Source organism: Orbicella faveolata, unplaced genomic scaffold (assembly GCF_042242905.1).
Source record: "Orbicella faveolata isolate gen_17 unplaced genomic scaffold, um_ofav_v1 contig_13, whole genome shotgun sequence".
Taxonomy (NCBI): Eukaryota; Metazoa; Cnidaria; class Anthozoa; order Scleractinia; family Merulinidae; genus Orbicella; species Orbicella faveolata.
In genome coordinates this window covers 11,344,137-11,361,138 of record NW_028301540.1, presented here as the reverse complement: position 1 = coordinate 11,361,138, position 17,002 = coordinate 11,344,137, and the positions used below count along the sequence as shown (strand labels likewise).

The 17,002-nt window shown below is 38.5% G+C and overlaps 1 protein-coding gene and 2 long non-coding RNA genes across 3 annotated transcripts in view; all 3 read right to left on the bottom strand.

The window, feature by feature from the left end:
* Window positions 1-17,002, bottom strand: part of LOC110062668 (uncharacterized) — a 142,109-nt gene that overhangs the window by 76,585 nt on the left and 48,522 nt on the right. The gene's annotated exons all lie outside the window — the stretch shown is intronic.
* On the bottom strand, window positions 366-4,169 carry LOC149114991 (uncharacterized). Its single transcript, XM_089284667.1, has 3 exons — window positions 2,207-4,169; window positions 1,562-1,765; window positions 366-1,237 (listed from the first exon to the last, which is right to left on the bottom strand). The coding sequence occupies exon 1, from the start codon at window positions 3,840-3,842 to the stop codon at window positions 2,757-2,759; it is 1,086 nt and encodes a 361-aa protein (XP_089140793.1). The 5' UTR covers window positions 3,843-4,169; the 3' UTR covers window positions 366-1,237; window positions 1,562-1,765; window positions 2,207-2,756.
* LOC149114990 (uncharacterized) lies at window positions 8,019-11,196 on the bottom strand. Its single transcript, XR_016205976.1, has 2 exons — window positions 10,673-11,196; window positions 8,019-8,206 (listed from the first exon to the last, which is right to left on the bottom strand). It is a non-coding gene; the product is annotated as an uncharacterized LOC149114990 (long non-coding RNA).

Below are 17,002 nucleotides of genomic sequence, written 5' to 3'. Positions count from 1 at the left end.
TCCTTATTCAGAAAGACAAGGCATTGTTATTAATCATTATATTCTTCCTTAGTTAACATGGGGACTCCCACACAAAAGAAGTTTACACATTTTTTTGTTGTGGGGACTGATTGAAACGCAATGGTTACAATATACTCAGTCCCTGAATCTCTACTAAATGAAATCTCACAAAAATATCAAAACAGTATACACATGTGAAAAGTTGGAAAGTTTTGTTTTCTAACTTGTCCCCAAAGATACATTTATAAGCCATATTCATTATTGTATGGAGTCTCCTCCTGCTGGAAGGGTTTGCAATAAGCAAAATCACCCTCGCATGAATTGTAATTACGATATTTTTTTTTTGCTGATCATGAATACTTGCATAGGCTTCTAATAATAATTTTATTATTCAATTTCAATGTGATTTGTTCTTTTTTTCGACTGGCATTGTGGACTACAAGAGCTGTTATTGGGTTCCATTAATTAATTTTGCTATGATTAAATTATACCAAGAATTATCAGTAAGCTAAGAGGAAGTTATATTATGTACATGTATTTTGTCTGCACTACACAACCAAATGCACTCCAAGGTTATCAGGCATGGGTACATTTGTCAGAAGAGCCCAGCATATCCAAGATATGTTTTGATTGACACATCAATTAAGATAATTTACAGCGAAATGGATAAAAAATACATCAATATCCTACATGCACCAAAGCCAGACATGGGGTTATAAGGCAATCATTTAAACAACAGATTGAAATAGTTTGTAAATTAGAGAACACTATTTCTACAACAGAATGGAACAAATTAACCTTAGCGGACATTGCGAATGGTAAGGCTGTCTGTAGAATGTCACAAATTTCTCAACCCTTTCTTTCTACAAAAAATGCTAATCCTGCAACTTTGCTTAAGACCCAGTTCTCCATTTCGTGTTGGCAAAATATCAATTTATGCCATGTCCAATGCAGATTATCACAAAATTGATTTAAAAGCTCAATAAATATCATTTTAAAGCCAAAAAGCCAATTATTTAAATAAACCATGAGTAAATTATCTCTAAGAAAAACTGATTAATTTAACGGGCACTTAAAAATAATTAGTTAATATGTGTTTCTTAATAATGTAATGCAGTGTATCTGTCACAATGTTGCAGCTATGATATTACTACAAACAGGATGGGTTGCAGAACTGAACCTCCAAGTCAGTTTATTCAATGAACTTGGTGCAGAATTTATAATCCCATCAAGTTGTCTGAAAATACAGAGAAACCAAACAAAGCATTACAATCATAAGTAATGAATTACTGAACTCTTTTACATGTATGAACAGTATATGTTCCATTAATATTGGGGATCTCTCAGAAGCTGCATCCATGACAAATTAATTTGTTCCCAGATGCATTTGTTTATAGAACTTTTCACAAATTAATATCTCTGTCATAGCAGTGATCTCTGTGTTCTACAACAATTAGTACACAAGAAAAATACACTCAGTAGGATATTGTTTACAATAAAAATCAATGCCTCTAAGCAATCATAAGGACCTTAAATTTATATTTCCTCAGAAATATCTCACCAGGCCATGGTTGCTTTGAAAATCTTTGATGTTTTAATACAGGCTCCCCATCTGTAAACTGTTCATATATTGACTGACAGGAACAGGCATGCAATTCCTTTCTTTGATATACAGTGTACTTCATTGTTAGTTGTTTACTGAGTGTTCGTGGTGAATCAAATGCAAGGGGTTGGTACTCCAACTTTCACTGTGGCAGGCTCTGCCCTGAGATACAAAGCAAACTTACATAACTGTTATGAACTTCGCCACTTGCTTTCGAGAGCAAATGAAATTTGCTTCAAACAAGAAACTGGAACATTGAGGGTTACAACAATGTGCGCAGTCCCAATCACAGGGTCATCCAGGCTGTTTGGTTGTACATATAACTGTACAACTGTATATGAGTTCAGCTTCCAGAAGAAAATCAGAGTTTGTCAGGATAAATACTGATGTTCTTGCTTACTCAATGAATGAATGTGCAGTTCCAGAAGATATTCACACCCAACACCCATTCATGGCCAGTCTTTAGAAATTCCAAATTAAAGTATCAGGAATCAAGAGCTCTAATAGAGAAAAAAACCTCCATGTAGGGTATGAATCTTTTCTTGAAGAAAACAATGTCTGAGAAATCATTAATTACAAAATAATGTTTAAGAAACATCTTACCTTTCAGAGAAGTTTGTAATCTACACTGTCTGGCCAGGTCATATATATATATTTTTTTATTTATTCATTTTTTTTTTATTTATTTTTTTTTTATTAACCAATGACATACGTTACTTACATTAAAGTTACTTACAGAAGAATAAAATATCTACAATTAACTTACAATCAAAAATAAATATATAATTAGCTTACGATAACAACTCTACAATATACAATGATGAGGAACACACATATATTAACTAACAGTACCGAGATTATTTACTAATAGATTATTCACATGAAATATACAAACGCGATTACATTGCTCACAAAAATTAATACTAACAATACTACAAAGCTTGAAAATTAAGAGATACAACAGAAGGGAGAATATTTTAATTAGCTTTGTGTTTTTAACAATGCAAAAAGAAGAAAGAAAGAAAAAAAAAAAAAACAGTTACAGTTGTGATGCTGTTCAAAAAGTTCAAATAATAATAACGCCATCTACGTGATTAACAAAAAAAAAAATGAAATAATACATAAATTAATTTGGGATTAGTACCCACTTTTTTTAAAAATAATCTTTCTTTTTGATCTTACTTTCCGTTTCATATTTGATGGCAATTTTAGTACGAAATCCTTGAATTGTGGGTTGAATTTGGCATCTTCTGCAGTCCCATATAAGTAGTTTACCAATGATTATAAAATAGTTCAGTAAGTTGAGTAAAGGGCATGGTTTGGATAATATTCCAAATAAAAGATCTTGGAGGGAAAGATGAACCTGCTGATTTGAGATTTGGTGCCAGTAACCTTGAAACTCACTCCAGAATCGTTTAACAAAGGAGCAATGATAAAGTAGGTGGTATAAAGTTTCCGGTTCTGCCTTGCAAAATGAACATAGATCGTCTGTTTTAAAGCCTATTTTGTGTAATTTTGAATTAGTGTACAGAATAGAGTTGAGCACTTTGAATTGAAATCCTTTCACATAAGACTCAAGAACAACAGAGTGTGGCAGACTGAAGATTTGTCTCAGCTGATCGATAGAAAAGTTAAAATCGTTCTGCAGTTTGTTTATGATATTAGGCAATTGTGCTATTTTGCGAACAAGAAGTGAGTAATAGTCTTTTGATTTCTTTTTTCTGACGTCGAAGATGTTGTCGTCAATAAAGAAGGATGGAGGAGCTAAAGATGGACAGGAAATGATATTCTTTAAAAAGGACGGTATAGAATGGCGAAGGCCAGCCCATTGCAAATAACTAATATTGGCTATCTTGTCAGACCAGTGGCTGAGTGCGTCATTTATAGTTAAATCAAAATGTAGGTCTTGGATACGAATCACTCCCGCCTCAAAATACTTTTTGTAGAAGACTGGTCTTTTTTCGATACGAATTTCCTTATTATTCCAAATAATATTTTGCCAATCTCGTTGAGAGGCAAAGGAATCACGAAACTCCGACCACCATGAGAGCATTTCACTGTAGAACTGAGAGAAGATGTTGTAATCCTTTATATCATAGTTACAATTTAAAAAGAAAAACCCTCCCATGGGATCCAGCAAGTGTTTTAGATATGATTTCCATGTTCCGTTGTTGTCATCAAATATACGTTTTATCCATGCCAGCCTTAAAGACTTAATCATGCAATTTATATCAATCATTTTTAAACCACCTTCCTCGTATTTATTTATAGCCGAAACTCGAGTGACCTTATCCGTCCCATTCCATAAAAATTTGAATAACAGTTGATTCAATTCTTTCACTAATTCTTTAGGTGTAGGCAGTACCGAGCAGACATAAACAAACTTTGGAATAAGAAATGATTTGATGATTGTAACCTTGCCATACACAGATAATCCTCTAGAGGACCAGATGTTGATAAGTTTTTTAATACTATCCAAACGTTCAATGAAATTCTTTTCTTTTAATAGTTTTGGGTCGTACGTGAAGTACACCCCTAGTGCTTTAATTGGCTCGTTAGGCCATTTAATGCCGAACGGTTGTGCTTTGTTTCCTTTTGATGAACCAATTCACATACCCTCGGTTTTTGTGTTATTGATCTTGAGGCCTGAGATATTCTTAAAAAGGTCTAATACTTGAAATAGTACTTTGGCCGAGCTAGTGTTGGCGAGCATTGCTGTTGTGTCATCGGCGTATTGTAATAGTTTTGTCTCTTCCTTGCCAAAAGAGATACCCTTTATAGCTGGATTTTGACGAATGGCAATTGCTAACGTTTCTACAGCTACAATGAAAAGATAAGGAGAAAGTGGATCTCCCTGTCTAACGCCTCGTTCAAGTTTAAAAGGTTTTGAAATCATGCCGTTGTTAATTATGCAGCTTTGTATGTTTTTGTAGAACAGTTTTACCCAGCGGAGAAAGTCGGAACCAAAATTAAAAGCTTCAAGGCATTTAAAAAGGAAATCCCATTCAATACTATCGAATGCCTTTTGAAAATCAATGAAAATCATTAAACCAGGGATGTTTTCTTTAACAGTCGAATCCATAATATCATAGATGGAGCGAATGGTTTCGCCGATAAAACGATCTTTAATATACCCTGTTTGATTATGATGAATGATATAAGGTAAGACATTTTTAATTCTCGAGGCTATTACCTTAGACATAATTTTCGCGTCCACGTTAACAAGAGAAATTGGACGCCAATTTTCAATGAGAGAACGATCTTTACCTCTTTTTTCTATGAGTGCGATAAACGCTTGCTTTTGAGAAAAAAAAAAATCTCAAAGGCCAGGTCATATATTTGACAAGTTGACATTGGGCATGTTTGTAAATTTGTGCACTTCAACATCACATTACTATGTAGTAGCACTGGTCAACTAAAAACAGCATAATTTGCTTAATTAATATACACTGTACATTATTAGGTTGAAATATTGGTGTAGATTGTTGCACATCAACAGATACAGAAACTATTTGCACCTGAATCATAAAGAGTGAAAAATCGTGCATGAGACATTTACATGTACATGCAACAGCCCTTCACCTCAGAACCATCACAGATATGATATGATATTTTTAAACTCTCTGAAATTTCAGATTATTCAAGATTAACATATGCACATACATCATCTGGGGCAACCCTAAAACACTGAATTTGGAAACCAAAATCCGGAATCCAGAATCTGGAATCCGGAATCCGGAACCAAAAACCAGAATCTGGAATCCAGATATCATGAATGATGATAGAAATAATTCACTTCAGCAATGTCTAATAAATAAATATGAGCAAAAATTATTCTGTTGTTATGTATTTTCTTGGCTTTACTTCAGCCACAGACCGTAATTGCTCAAAAATTATTGACTAGTTCTGAACAACCCTTAGCTATATATCTGACCCGGTTGTTCAAAAGCTGCATAAAGCTATCCATTGGGTACATCACTATCCAGTCAGGGTTACTGATTTTTTGGGTGGATAGAGTTACTCATAGCCTGCGAGCAGGCTCTGTATCTGTCTCTAGTGTCTGAGCAGGCTAAATAGGTGTCTAGTGTTTTTCTGCATTGGCATGTCACCAGGGGCCTTCATGCGGTTTTGCCACTCACGCCCCCAGCCCAAACACGAGAGCCTGCTCATAGGCTAAGTTACCCATCTTTTGTTCAAGCTGGCCCTGGTGAGAGCCCAGTTCTTGTCTAGATCAAATTGCTCTGAGAAGACTGGTAAGCAGCACATTAACAACAAGCTATTATAGGCTATTGCAGTGAGTTTCTGGCAGTCGTTAAGCATCTTTCAACAACATGTCGTCTGATCTGTTAGCAAGTGAGATGCAGACAGAAGTAAGTGTGCAACATTTCTACAAATTGTTTTAATATGATGGCCGCCAAGAATATGAAATGCTGATTTGTCACAGTATCAGTGTGGAAATTGGGTTAATCTGGAATTGGTCTCGTATCTGTTGGAAAAATCAAATTTCATATTTAGACCAGACGGGTTAGCCTTTGGACTTCGAAAGTGAGGGGCGTGACTTTCAATGTACAGGGGGCTGCCACTGACGGATATCCTGTTCTCTATGACATTTTCTCTCTTGTTCAGTATCTACTAGAGATAAAGGATAAATTTATACTTCTGGTAAATTGAAGATCACTTATTAAACAAAATGGCAATTACCAGCAAGCTTATTTTAGACACTCTCGAGGTACTTGGAATAAAATTAAGACGCACTTTACTGAAATTCTCATAATCATAGCCCTCACTAAAAATAACGGTTGCACGATTTCAACAGCCGGGAAATTTTTGTTTCAAAAAAGGTTAAGTTTGAGGTCCTTTTTACTTGGCAGCTTACTTTTTACAGTCGAAAAGCTAAGCAAAACAATTTTCGCGTATTTGAAGAACTTATTTTCTTTGATTTGCGGATTCCGGTTTCCGATTTCTGGATTCCGGTTTTTGGTTCCAGATTCCGGATTCCGGTTTCTGGGTTTTAGGGTTGCCGCATCGTTAACAGGGTGTTTGCTTCACATTCAGTTTACACATGGCTGTTATTCAGCATAGGCAGACTTATAAGTTTTCCTTCAAAAATATATTGCAACAACTGTTGCATCTTTCATTACTTGTTCTTGTGAAGAAATGACACAAAATCCAAGAACAAGAAGTCATAAGCATAGAACTAACTTACGTGGTAGTGCTTACAGTTCCTCTTACTGTCTACATATGCTGTCCATAAACTGGTGCTGCCTGGACAATGTACTCATAATTTTTCTGATTACACCTTTTAAAACGTCGCTGTCATATAATCTGTCCCGAAAAAGCAATACATGAAATGTTATGCCTTTGGCACTCACCAAATACGTTTACATGATGTATGATGTACACCATATCAACATTCACAATTCTTTTTACTTTCATTGTAACTCTTTTGTGTCATTTTCTCTCACTTGAAGACAGGACTTCCACATTAGGTGATAATTTGCCTCTGGAATGTCTATGAATTCACAGGGAATGATAACAATTAAATCGTGACTAATTTTAGCAAAGGAGGCGTTCAAATGTCAGATTTTAATGCTAAGTTTATACAGTAACTTTACATTACTCTTCGTGTATATATATATATATATATATATATATATATTCATTAAATGTAGTTCAGGACTTCAGGAGTGATTCATCGTTTTATTGCTACAGACCTATTTCGTATGGTCAACAAGTGACCACACTCATCAGGCAACATCAACGGATTCGTTGATGTTGCCTGATGAGTGTGGTCATATATATATATATATATATATATATATATATATATATATATCACTAGCTCGCTAGTTTGAGCACTCTGGTAATGGTTTAGATACTACCACATGTGTAGTATTTGGGGCGGCTTTTTAAGCTTAGCCTCCATCCTAGTCTTCAGCACTGCACTGATGAGGCCCAGAAGGCCGAAACAGTACTGTCTGCAGTTATATAGATATATATATATATATATATATATATATATATATATATATATATATATAACCTCTCAATTAATGCACCTATAGACAGAAGGTGTGCTGGGGGAAGAAAGTTCTAAACTCTCTGAACTTTTCCCCCCTTACCTGTAATAGGATGACTATTATGAACTACGGTTTGTAACCAACACCAACATCAGGTGATGTATACACATGTATATTTTGTTGTCGTCTGTAATCATAAAAAAATAAAAATTTAAAATCCTCCATAAAGTTCATACTCAATAACACAGCTACATGTAGCGCTGTTACTGGAAATCAATTTAAGTGAAACGGTTGAAACAGGTCTGTCAAAATTGTTCCTAGTAGTTAAGGCAGGTTAACAGAATATACATGTAGCACACAGCAAAGGCTAGAGATACTAAAATAAAATAAAATACTCAACACTAAAACGAATGTAATTCTTTACTTGAAAATTATTCTCCCGTAATGCCCATGGGCCAATTACAGGCATGCTAAAAAGTCCTAACACAAAGTAAAAGGAAATTAAGAAAACTATTGCTTTTTTCCAGAAAATTGTAGCGACTGAAGACAATGATGGAACACTCTGAGAGTGCATTCTATCAACCTGATGAGATAAAATTTAAGGAGAATAGAGAATTCACAAAGTTATATCACAAACGAATTGGTACAGGACAGGAGAAAGGAAACTGTACAGCCAGGAAGAAACTGAAACTTTCTTCGACGAGCAAAAGAGTATGCATGTACAACAAAGAAAACAGTCAGTGACATTCATTTAATAAGTTAGTTAATGAAAAATTAGTGTGAAGAAGAGAGCAGAGAGAAAGAGAGAGTGGGGATAGGAGAGCGCTCTCTCCAACTAAATTGTGTATATATGTATGTAAATGTTATTCTTATTACCGAGAAATGGTCAGGGTAAGAACTTCTATTACACTGTTCAATTTACCGAGTTATTTAGTACCATCTCACTTTTTAGGAACATTTCCATATTAAGTGTAAATAGCGCATTGGGGAATAACCTCTTATTAAGAAAATAGGGTCCATGTACCCCCAACCAAAAGCAATGGCACAAATAAAATGAAATAGCCAATCAAAATCAAAGCAGAGCTTTATTTGCAGACAGGATTGCCATGCATAATCGTCTACTCGACATTTTGCACTATATTAGACTACGATTAGTCCCTCTTTCGCCTAGTCCGTCGTGCGTGACGCGAAAGAAAACCGCGAGAAAAAAATGGCCGCGCGAAATCCTGGAGGCGAGGAGCGCGCGAAAGGAGGGACTACCGCCTAAGCCCAAGAGTTTGAATTATGCGTTGCTCTCACAACGCAAAAATATGATTGGCTTATGTTAGGAGCATTGACAACGTGTTGTCAACATTCGAGATACCTGTGACGTCTTGCAGGAATGTTTTGGAACCGGAGCAAATCGAAGCGGTACCAGAGCAAATCGAAGCGTCGGAATTGCGCTTCGCAAGCCGTGATGTTCTTGTGAGTCTGCCAACAGGCACTTTGGAAAGATTTAAATTTATCCAGTGTTTTGTTTGGCAGAGCTCACTGCCTCCAACCCGACTGCGAGCGTGTTAGTGATTTCGCCGCTCAACAGCATCGTCTAAGTCAGCGAATATAAATTCACTGAGCTTGGCCTTTCTGCCGTCCATTTGAAAGATTGAACCGGACTCTCACTTGACGCCGGACATTCACCTGAAATTTTCCGCTGCTATCGGCCGGCGGCAAACATTTCACCGCAGTTGGATGATCTCCTATGTATAATGTATAATGTAAATTCTCGGTTGAAACTCTGTTGAAATTTTCGCAATAACTTTTAGACGCAGCGAAAATCGTTACAAGAGGCCTCATTCGCCGTCTTCTTTTTAAAACTTCTTTGACAGTTTTGCTGAACGAACACTGAACGAAGATATACTTCTCACGGCATTTTTTCGTTGCCTGGCTACTTGAAGAGCAGAGTAGAGCAATTTTATTCAGATCTCCCGGGGCTATTGATAATAGGCGATAATAAGAGGACGTCAAGATGAGAAATCCTACACCGAAAAATCACTCGGCCATGAAAGGGCAAACTCTTGGGCTTAGGCGGTAGTCCCTTCTTTCGCGCGCTCCTAGCCTCCAGGATTTCGCGCGGCCATTTTTTTCTCGCGAATTTCTTTCGCGTCACGCACGACGGACTGAGTGAAAGAGGGACTACTCGTAGTCTAGGACTATATAAGCATTTCATCAAACCGAACTAATTGGACAGACAACAAAATAAAACGAGGAAATCTACATTATAAACACAAGATGCATATCACTACATCTGAGCTCGAGTATCAACAGCAAATCCCTTCTCAATGAAAGATGACCGAATAAAAGAGAGGATAAAGAAAATTCGTTTAAGCTTGCGGTATTAAGGTTTAAAAATTATTCACGCTTAAATTTGAATATTACTGAGAGTCTGTATTTTTGCCGACGGCTTAATTTAGCTTTCCAGTCATTTTATTGGCAGTAGCTTTACCAGTCTTCAACCAAATTAACCTCGGAATTCACAAAAGCATTTCGCCAAACCGAATAAATTGAACTAACAAAACGAGGAAATCTCCACACTTTGTAATCACAATATGCAAATATTCACATAGGAACAAAAGTAAATTTAGCAAATCCTGTTCGCTTCGGCTTAAAATGGTTTGTAGACCTTTCCTGGTTTTCAACAGCAGAAGAAGAAATTTTAGCAGTCTACGAAGCGGCAGTGCTAACTTACTCAGAGAAAACTTCAAAACTCGCCCGGCTGTGTTTACAAGTACGGTTTTGGTTAAGCATATTTTTAGACGTGAGGTTATAAGCTTAAGTTGACGACGAAAATCGACAGAAAACTTAATTTGTTTACAACTTACAGCAACCTCCAAAGCGACCCACGTGTTATTGTTTAGAGACGAGCGAAATTAAAACGATGCAATTTTTAAAATCTCTTACAGCATGGCTTCAAATAAGGAAGACTTTTAATGGATTCCAATTGAAAATAAGCTCATATCGCCGAGGCAACTTGTTAATTTTCATTGCAAACGCAACAACAAAAGTCACTCACCGCAAGTTGGCAATTCAGTTCGGCCAGTGTAAATCTTCCAGGCAGAAACTTGCAGCAAAAGTTGTGAAGACTGAACTGAAGTTATATTTTCGATACATCAACGAATCAACCACTTCTTTCCGCTGCGTTTACTGTTTTGTAATTTTCTTAAAACATTCGGGCACGTTTGATTCCTCTTGTTCATCACCTGACCAAATCAGGTGACTTTTGAATTTTCTTCCACGGCTGCACAGCATCAAGTTCGCGCGAATTTTGAACTTGGCCATGGGGAGTTCGGCAGTCTCCTGAATCAATTTGTCGGGTACTTTCGCCTCCTTTCTATAGCCCTCGTTAGCTTTGGTTCACGGCATTGTTCGGTATTATTTCACCTCCTTTCTCTAGCCCTTGACTAGCTATAATTCACGGCATTGTTCAGTACTGTTTCGCCTCCTTCCCCAGCGCTGGCCCGCTCAGTCTTTTTCGCGATCTTCTTCGCTACTTCTTTGCCTGTTAATTCTTGCTTTCTGTTTTTTGCTTCAGTGCAACCCTGTCCTAAAAATATTAGATCAACCTCCGCTATCGTTTTTCTTTAAAAATCCCGCCAAGAAAAATGGCATTCTCCCGCTACAAACCGAGGGTGCATGTCTCTGTCAACCTATTAGCTGGAGTATGGCCGCCATCTTGCGCGACTCCGTCGTCGTCGTCGTCGCCGTCGTGCGTACGCGCCCACGAGCAATACCACTAGCCATGATAACCTTGAGAAAATCAATTCATGGGTTTCCTTTTCTTCCCTATATGGGTACGGGGCTCCGCTTGGCGGCCCTTCGGGCCGCCGGAGCTCCTTTATTAAACAAGAATGCTGATCGTCCTTTGTTTTTAGCCAACACTTTAAGCGCATTATCCATGAACAAAATAGAATAAAATTAGAATAATTTAAATAAAACATTTAGAAAGAAAGAAACATCAGCTCCCGGGGAGGGGGGGGGGGTGGAACTCCCATATGGAGTGGACGGGGATGCTCGTCGGAAATTAGCTGATGTGACTTTAGTATCCGGGTATAAGAATTTGGTCACAATTACGTACATTGTTTTCTTTTCGTTTAATTTCTTTTCACTAATTTTGTGTTCAGGAAAAGACGCATGTAGTTTAAGTGGTTTTTTTTAAACCTTTATTTCAATAAGCCACGTTCGATGGTCGAATCAATTTCCTAATATCGTTCCGAAGCTTTTAGGACAACCTTCTATATCTGATGGTGTTTCTTTGCATCCAAGTCACTTTTGGGAATTGAGGGACAAACGAAATTTACAAAAAAAGAAAGAAATCGCAATTTTGTCCCGAAGGCTTCGAGCCATGTTAGCATATTGTAATGTCGTCTTATGCTATCTATTGACTGGTCCTCTACCCGAAAGTGCTCCTTTACACCCTTTTATTATTGTTAGTTGCACTTTCTTTCGAAGATCTTCATCATCAGCATGACAATGCATCAATACATAGGACGGTCCTTAAAAGCCGTAGCCAGGCGAATTGCAACGATAATTTAGCTTATCGCACAGGCCGGACATCAAAAGAGCAGAGGAAACACGATACTGAAGGTAATTCAAGTTGCGTTCATTTCATAGACAAGAAATCTTCCCGTAACAGTGTCATCTAGATCATTTAACTTACACAGTCTGTAGAGGAGTCAAATTTGATCAAAATTTCCTTTCCAGTTGAGACTCTTTAATGAAGGAAACTCACGTTTACTCAGGTGGTGAAAGAAAAAAAGCGCAATGCCTAAAGTTGTATAGCCGTGATAACTAACGGCAGAAAATGCGGGAGGCATTCATTTGTTACCACAGCTAGATTATTTCTCGAGATTTTTTTTTGGCTCGGCAGTAGCGCTCTTGTTCAGAAGCTATTTTGGCCTGACACATCCACCCATAAGCTTGTTGAAGTGCAAGAAATATCAACCAAAAATGATAAACATGGGAACTGTTACTTATGAACAATCAAAGAACGAAAACAGACTTGTATCATTTAGGAGACGTATTTCGAGTCGTCCTTTTGACATCACCAGTGTAGCAGTTCTCGTGAGCTGATATTCTTTTATTATTGTAGAAGCTTCTATTGTTTTGGGGGATAGGGACATTGTTTCTGTTGTTTGTTTTATTGTTCTCCCAAAAGCTATTAAGCCATCTAGGTGCAACCTTACCAGAGCTGCTAGCTGGCCCTTTCACATTGAGGTGCACCCAAGCGTAATTATTTTTCAAAGTTTTCTTTGTCTACTATCTCAGATGACTTACATCAGTGTTTTAAAATCTTCTTTCATGGCTGGCTCGAAAATACCAGCTTTCTTTAGTTTCGGCTGACACAATGGTTCTCCTGACTGCTTTGTCTAATACTGATTATAACGTTTAGTTTAGTTTTTCAAGATTTAATTAACATAGACTTGCGGGCCAGAAAAAGAAATAATTTAGTAACGCAGAGAATATCGTGGGAGGAGCATCGTCTGCCATATTGTTTGCTTAAGTGAATAGCTTATTGATTCGATAAACTTTTTTTTTAGACATTGCACAATTGTTGAATTCGCTAACGCCAATGAGGCGCGTCATCATCACTCTAGAATGTATAATCTTATAAGCAAAGCAACAAGCACTTAATTTTACTCTTGTAAAGACAATTACTGGGTGAGAAATTCTCGCCCATATCAACTTTCTTTCCTCTCGTAAGTTCTCGCGCGTTTAAAGATCCGCCACACTCGCGTTTTAGATGCAGGGATCCCAACCAATGCTTATCTAACTTTTTAAAGATGTTACTTTTAGCCCTCCCCCAAATCTACATACGTGTATTTCACTTGTTGAAAACTATCGATTTGCATAGTGTTTGAGTTGGATATTCTCGCCCATATCAACTTTCTTTTCTCTCGTAAGTTCTTGCGCGTTTAGAGATGCGCCACACTCGCGTTTTAGGTGCGGGAATCCCAACCAATGCTTGCCTAAATTTTTAAAGATGCTACCTCCAGCCTAGAAAGTCGCCGACAGCGGGCTACACGCAACCTGATTTTGACCAACTTTAAGTCGATTTCTAGGAATTTGGGCGATATTTCCGAGTCTCAGAGACTCTAAGCTAATTCGAGAAGACTTTGGTTTTTAGTGAATTGGACAGAGGGATAATTTTTGAACGCTCGGTTATGAGCAGTCTGGCCGAAATACAGCCACTTAGTGACTAGAAAATCGCCGCGACTGGGCTACACGCAGCGTGATTTTTACCAATTTTGGGTCTATTTCCCGGAACTTGGGCGATACTTCCGAGTCCCAGGGACTCTAAACGAATTCGAGAAGACTTTTTAGTAACTAAGTGAGTTAAAGAGGGGCTATATTTCGGCCGGACTACACATAAGCAAGCGTTCAAAAATTTTTCCTCTGTCCATTTAACTGAAAACCAAAGTCTTCTCGATTTAGTTTAGAGTCCCTCGGACTCGGAAATATTGCCCAAGCTCCTGGAAATCCAGCCATAGTTGATCAAAAATTACGCTGCGCGTAGCTCGGTCTCGGCGACGTTCTAGTCACTAAGTGGCTATATTTCGGCCAAACTGCTCACAACCAAGCGTTCAAAAATTTTTCCTCTGTCCATTTCACTGAAAACGAAAGTCTTCTCGAACTAGTTTAGAGTCCCTGGGACTCGGAAATATCGCCCAAGTTCCTGGAAATCGACCCAAAGTTGGTGTAAATCACTCTGGGCATAGCCCGATCTCGGCGACTTTCTAGTCACTATGTGAGCTAAAGAGGGGCTATATTTCGGGCAGACTGCACATAACCAAGCGTTCAAAAAATTTTCCCCTGTCCCTTTTACTGAAAACCAAAACCTTTTCGAATTAGTTTAGAGTCCCAGGGACTCGGAAGTATCGCCCCAGTTAATGGAAATTGACCTAAAGGCGGTCAAAATCACGCTGCGCGTAGCCCGGTCTGGGCGACGTTCTAGTCACTAAGTGGCTATATTTCGACCAGACTGCTCATAACCAAGCGTTCAAAAATTTTCCCTCTGTCCATTTCACTGAAAACGAAAGTCTTCTCGAATTAGTTTAGAGTCCCTGAGACTCGGAACTATCGCCCAAAATCCTGGAAATGGACCTAAAGTTAGTCAAAATCACGCTGCGCGTAGCCCGGTCTCGGCGACTTTAAGCACTGTCCAAATCGATAGATTTCCACAAGTGAAATACATGTGTGTAGATTTGGGGGAGAGCTAAAAGTAGTATCTTTAAAAAGTTAGGGAAGCACTGGTTGGCATCCCCGCACCTAAAACGCGAGTGTGGCGCATCTCTAAGCGCGCGAGAACTTTCGAGATAAAAGAAAGTTGATATAGGGCGAGAATCTCCAACCTAAGCACTGTCCAAATCGATAGACTTCCACAGGTGAAATACGTTTGTGTGGATTTGAGGAAAGGCCAAAACTAGCATTTTTAAGAGCCCCGTAAGCATAGTTTGGGATCCCCACACCAAAAAGGCGAGTTTGTCGCATCGCTAAACACGCGAGACACGGGTGTGAAAAAAAGGTATAAATGGGCGAGAATCTTTAACCCAGGCATTGTCCAAAGCGACAGACTTCCACAAGTGAAATACACGTGCGCAGATTTAAGAAAGGGCGAAATCTAGCATCTTTAAAAAGTCCAGTAAACATAGTTTAAGATCCCGGCACCAAAACCGCGAGTGTGGCGCCTCTCTAAACGCGCGAGAACTTACTAGAGAAAAGAAAGTTGATATAGGCGAGAATTCTCACCCAAGCACTGTCCAAATCAATAGACTTCCATAAGTGAAAGACACGTGTGTAGATTTGGGGGAGGGCTAAAAGTAGCATCTGTAAAAAGTTAGGTTAGCATTGGTTGGGATCCCCGCACCTAAAAGTCGAGTGTGGCGCATCTCTAAACGCGCGAGAAACTACGAGAGGAAAGAAAGTTGATATGGGCCGAAATCTCCAACCCCAACACTATCCAAATCGATAGACTTGCATAAGTGAAATACACGTGTGTAGATTTGAGAAAGGGCCAAATCTAGCATCTTTAAAAAGTCCAGTAAGCATAGTTTGAGATCCCGACACCAAAAACGCAAGTGTGGCGCATCTCTAAAAGTACGAGAACGTACGAGGGAAAACAAAGTTGATATGGGCGAGAATCTCCAAGCTAAGCACTGTCCAAATCGATACACTTGCATAAGTGAAATACACGTGTGTAGATTTGAGAAAGGGCCAAATCTAGCATCTTTAAAAAGTCCAGTTAGCATAGTTTGAGATCTCGACACCAAAAACGCAAGTGTGGCGCATCTCTAAAAGCACGAGAACGTACGAGGGAAAACAAAGTTGATATGGGCGAGAATCTCCAACCTAAGCACTGTCCAAATCGATAGACTTCCACAAGTGAAATACGTTTGTGTAGATTTGGTGAAGGGCCAAAACTAGCATTTTTAAAGAACCCCATAAGCATAATTTAGGATCCCCACACCGAAAACGCGAGTGTGCCGCATCGCCAAATACGCAAAAACACGCGAGTGTAAAAAAGATATAAATGGATGAGAATCTTTAACCCATGCATTGTCCGAAGCAACAGATTTCCACAAGTGAAATACACGTCTGTAGATTTGGGGGAGGGCCAAATCTAACATTTTTAAAGAGCCCCGTAAGCATACTTTAGGATCCCCACACCAAAAACGGGAGTGTGGCGCATCTCTACACGCGCGAGAACTTACGAGAGAAAAGAAATTTGATATGGGCAAGAATCTCTTACCCAAGCTCTGTCCAAATCGAAAGACTCCCACAAGTAAGAAATACACATGTTTAAATTTAAGACAGGGCCAAAATTAGCATCTAGCCCAGTGAGCATAGTTTAAGATCCCGACGCCAAAAGTTCGAAAGTGCCGCATAGCAAAACGAGCGAGGAAAGACATGGGAAAAGTAAATTGACATGGTTCAAAATATCCACCCAAGCACTGTGTAAATCGATAGACTTCCACAAGTGAAATACACGTTGGAAATTTTAAAGAGGGCTAAAACTAACATCTTTAAAAAGAGAGGTAAGCAAAGTTTAGGATCCCCGCACCTAAGACGCGAATGTGGCGCATCTCTAAACGCGTTAAAAATTACGAAAGAAAAGAAAGTTGATAGGGGCGAGAATCTCTCACGCAAGCACTGTCCAAATCGATAGACATCCACAAGTGAAATACACGTGTGTAGATTTGGGAAAGGGCTAGAAGTAGCATCTTGAAAAAGTTAGGTAAGCATTGGTTGGGATCCCCACACCTAAAACGCGAGTGTGGCGCATCTCTAAGCGAGGGAAAACTTACGAGAGGAAAGAAAGTTGATATGGGCGAGAATCTCTTACCCA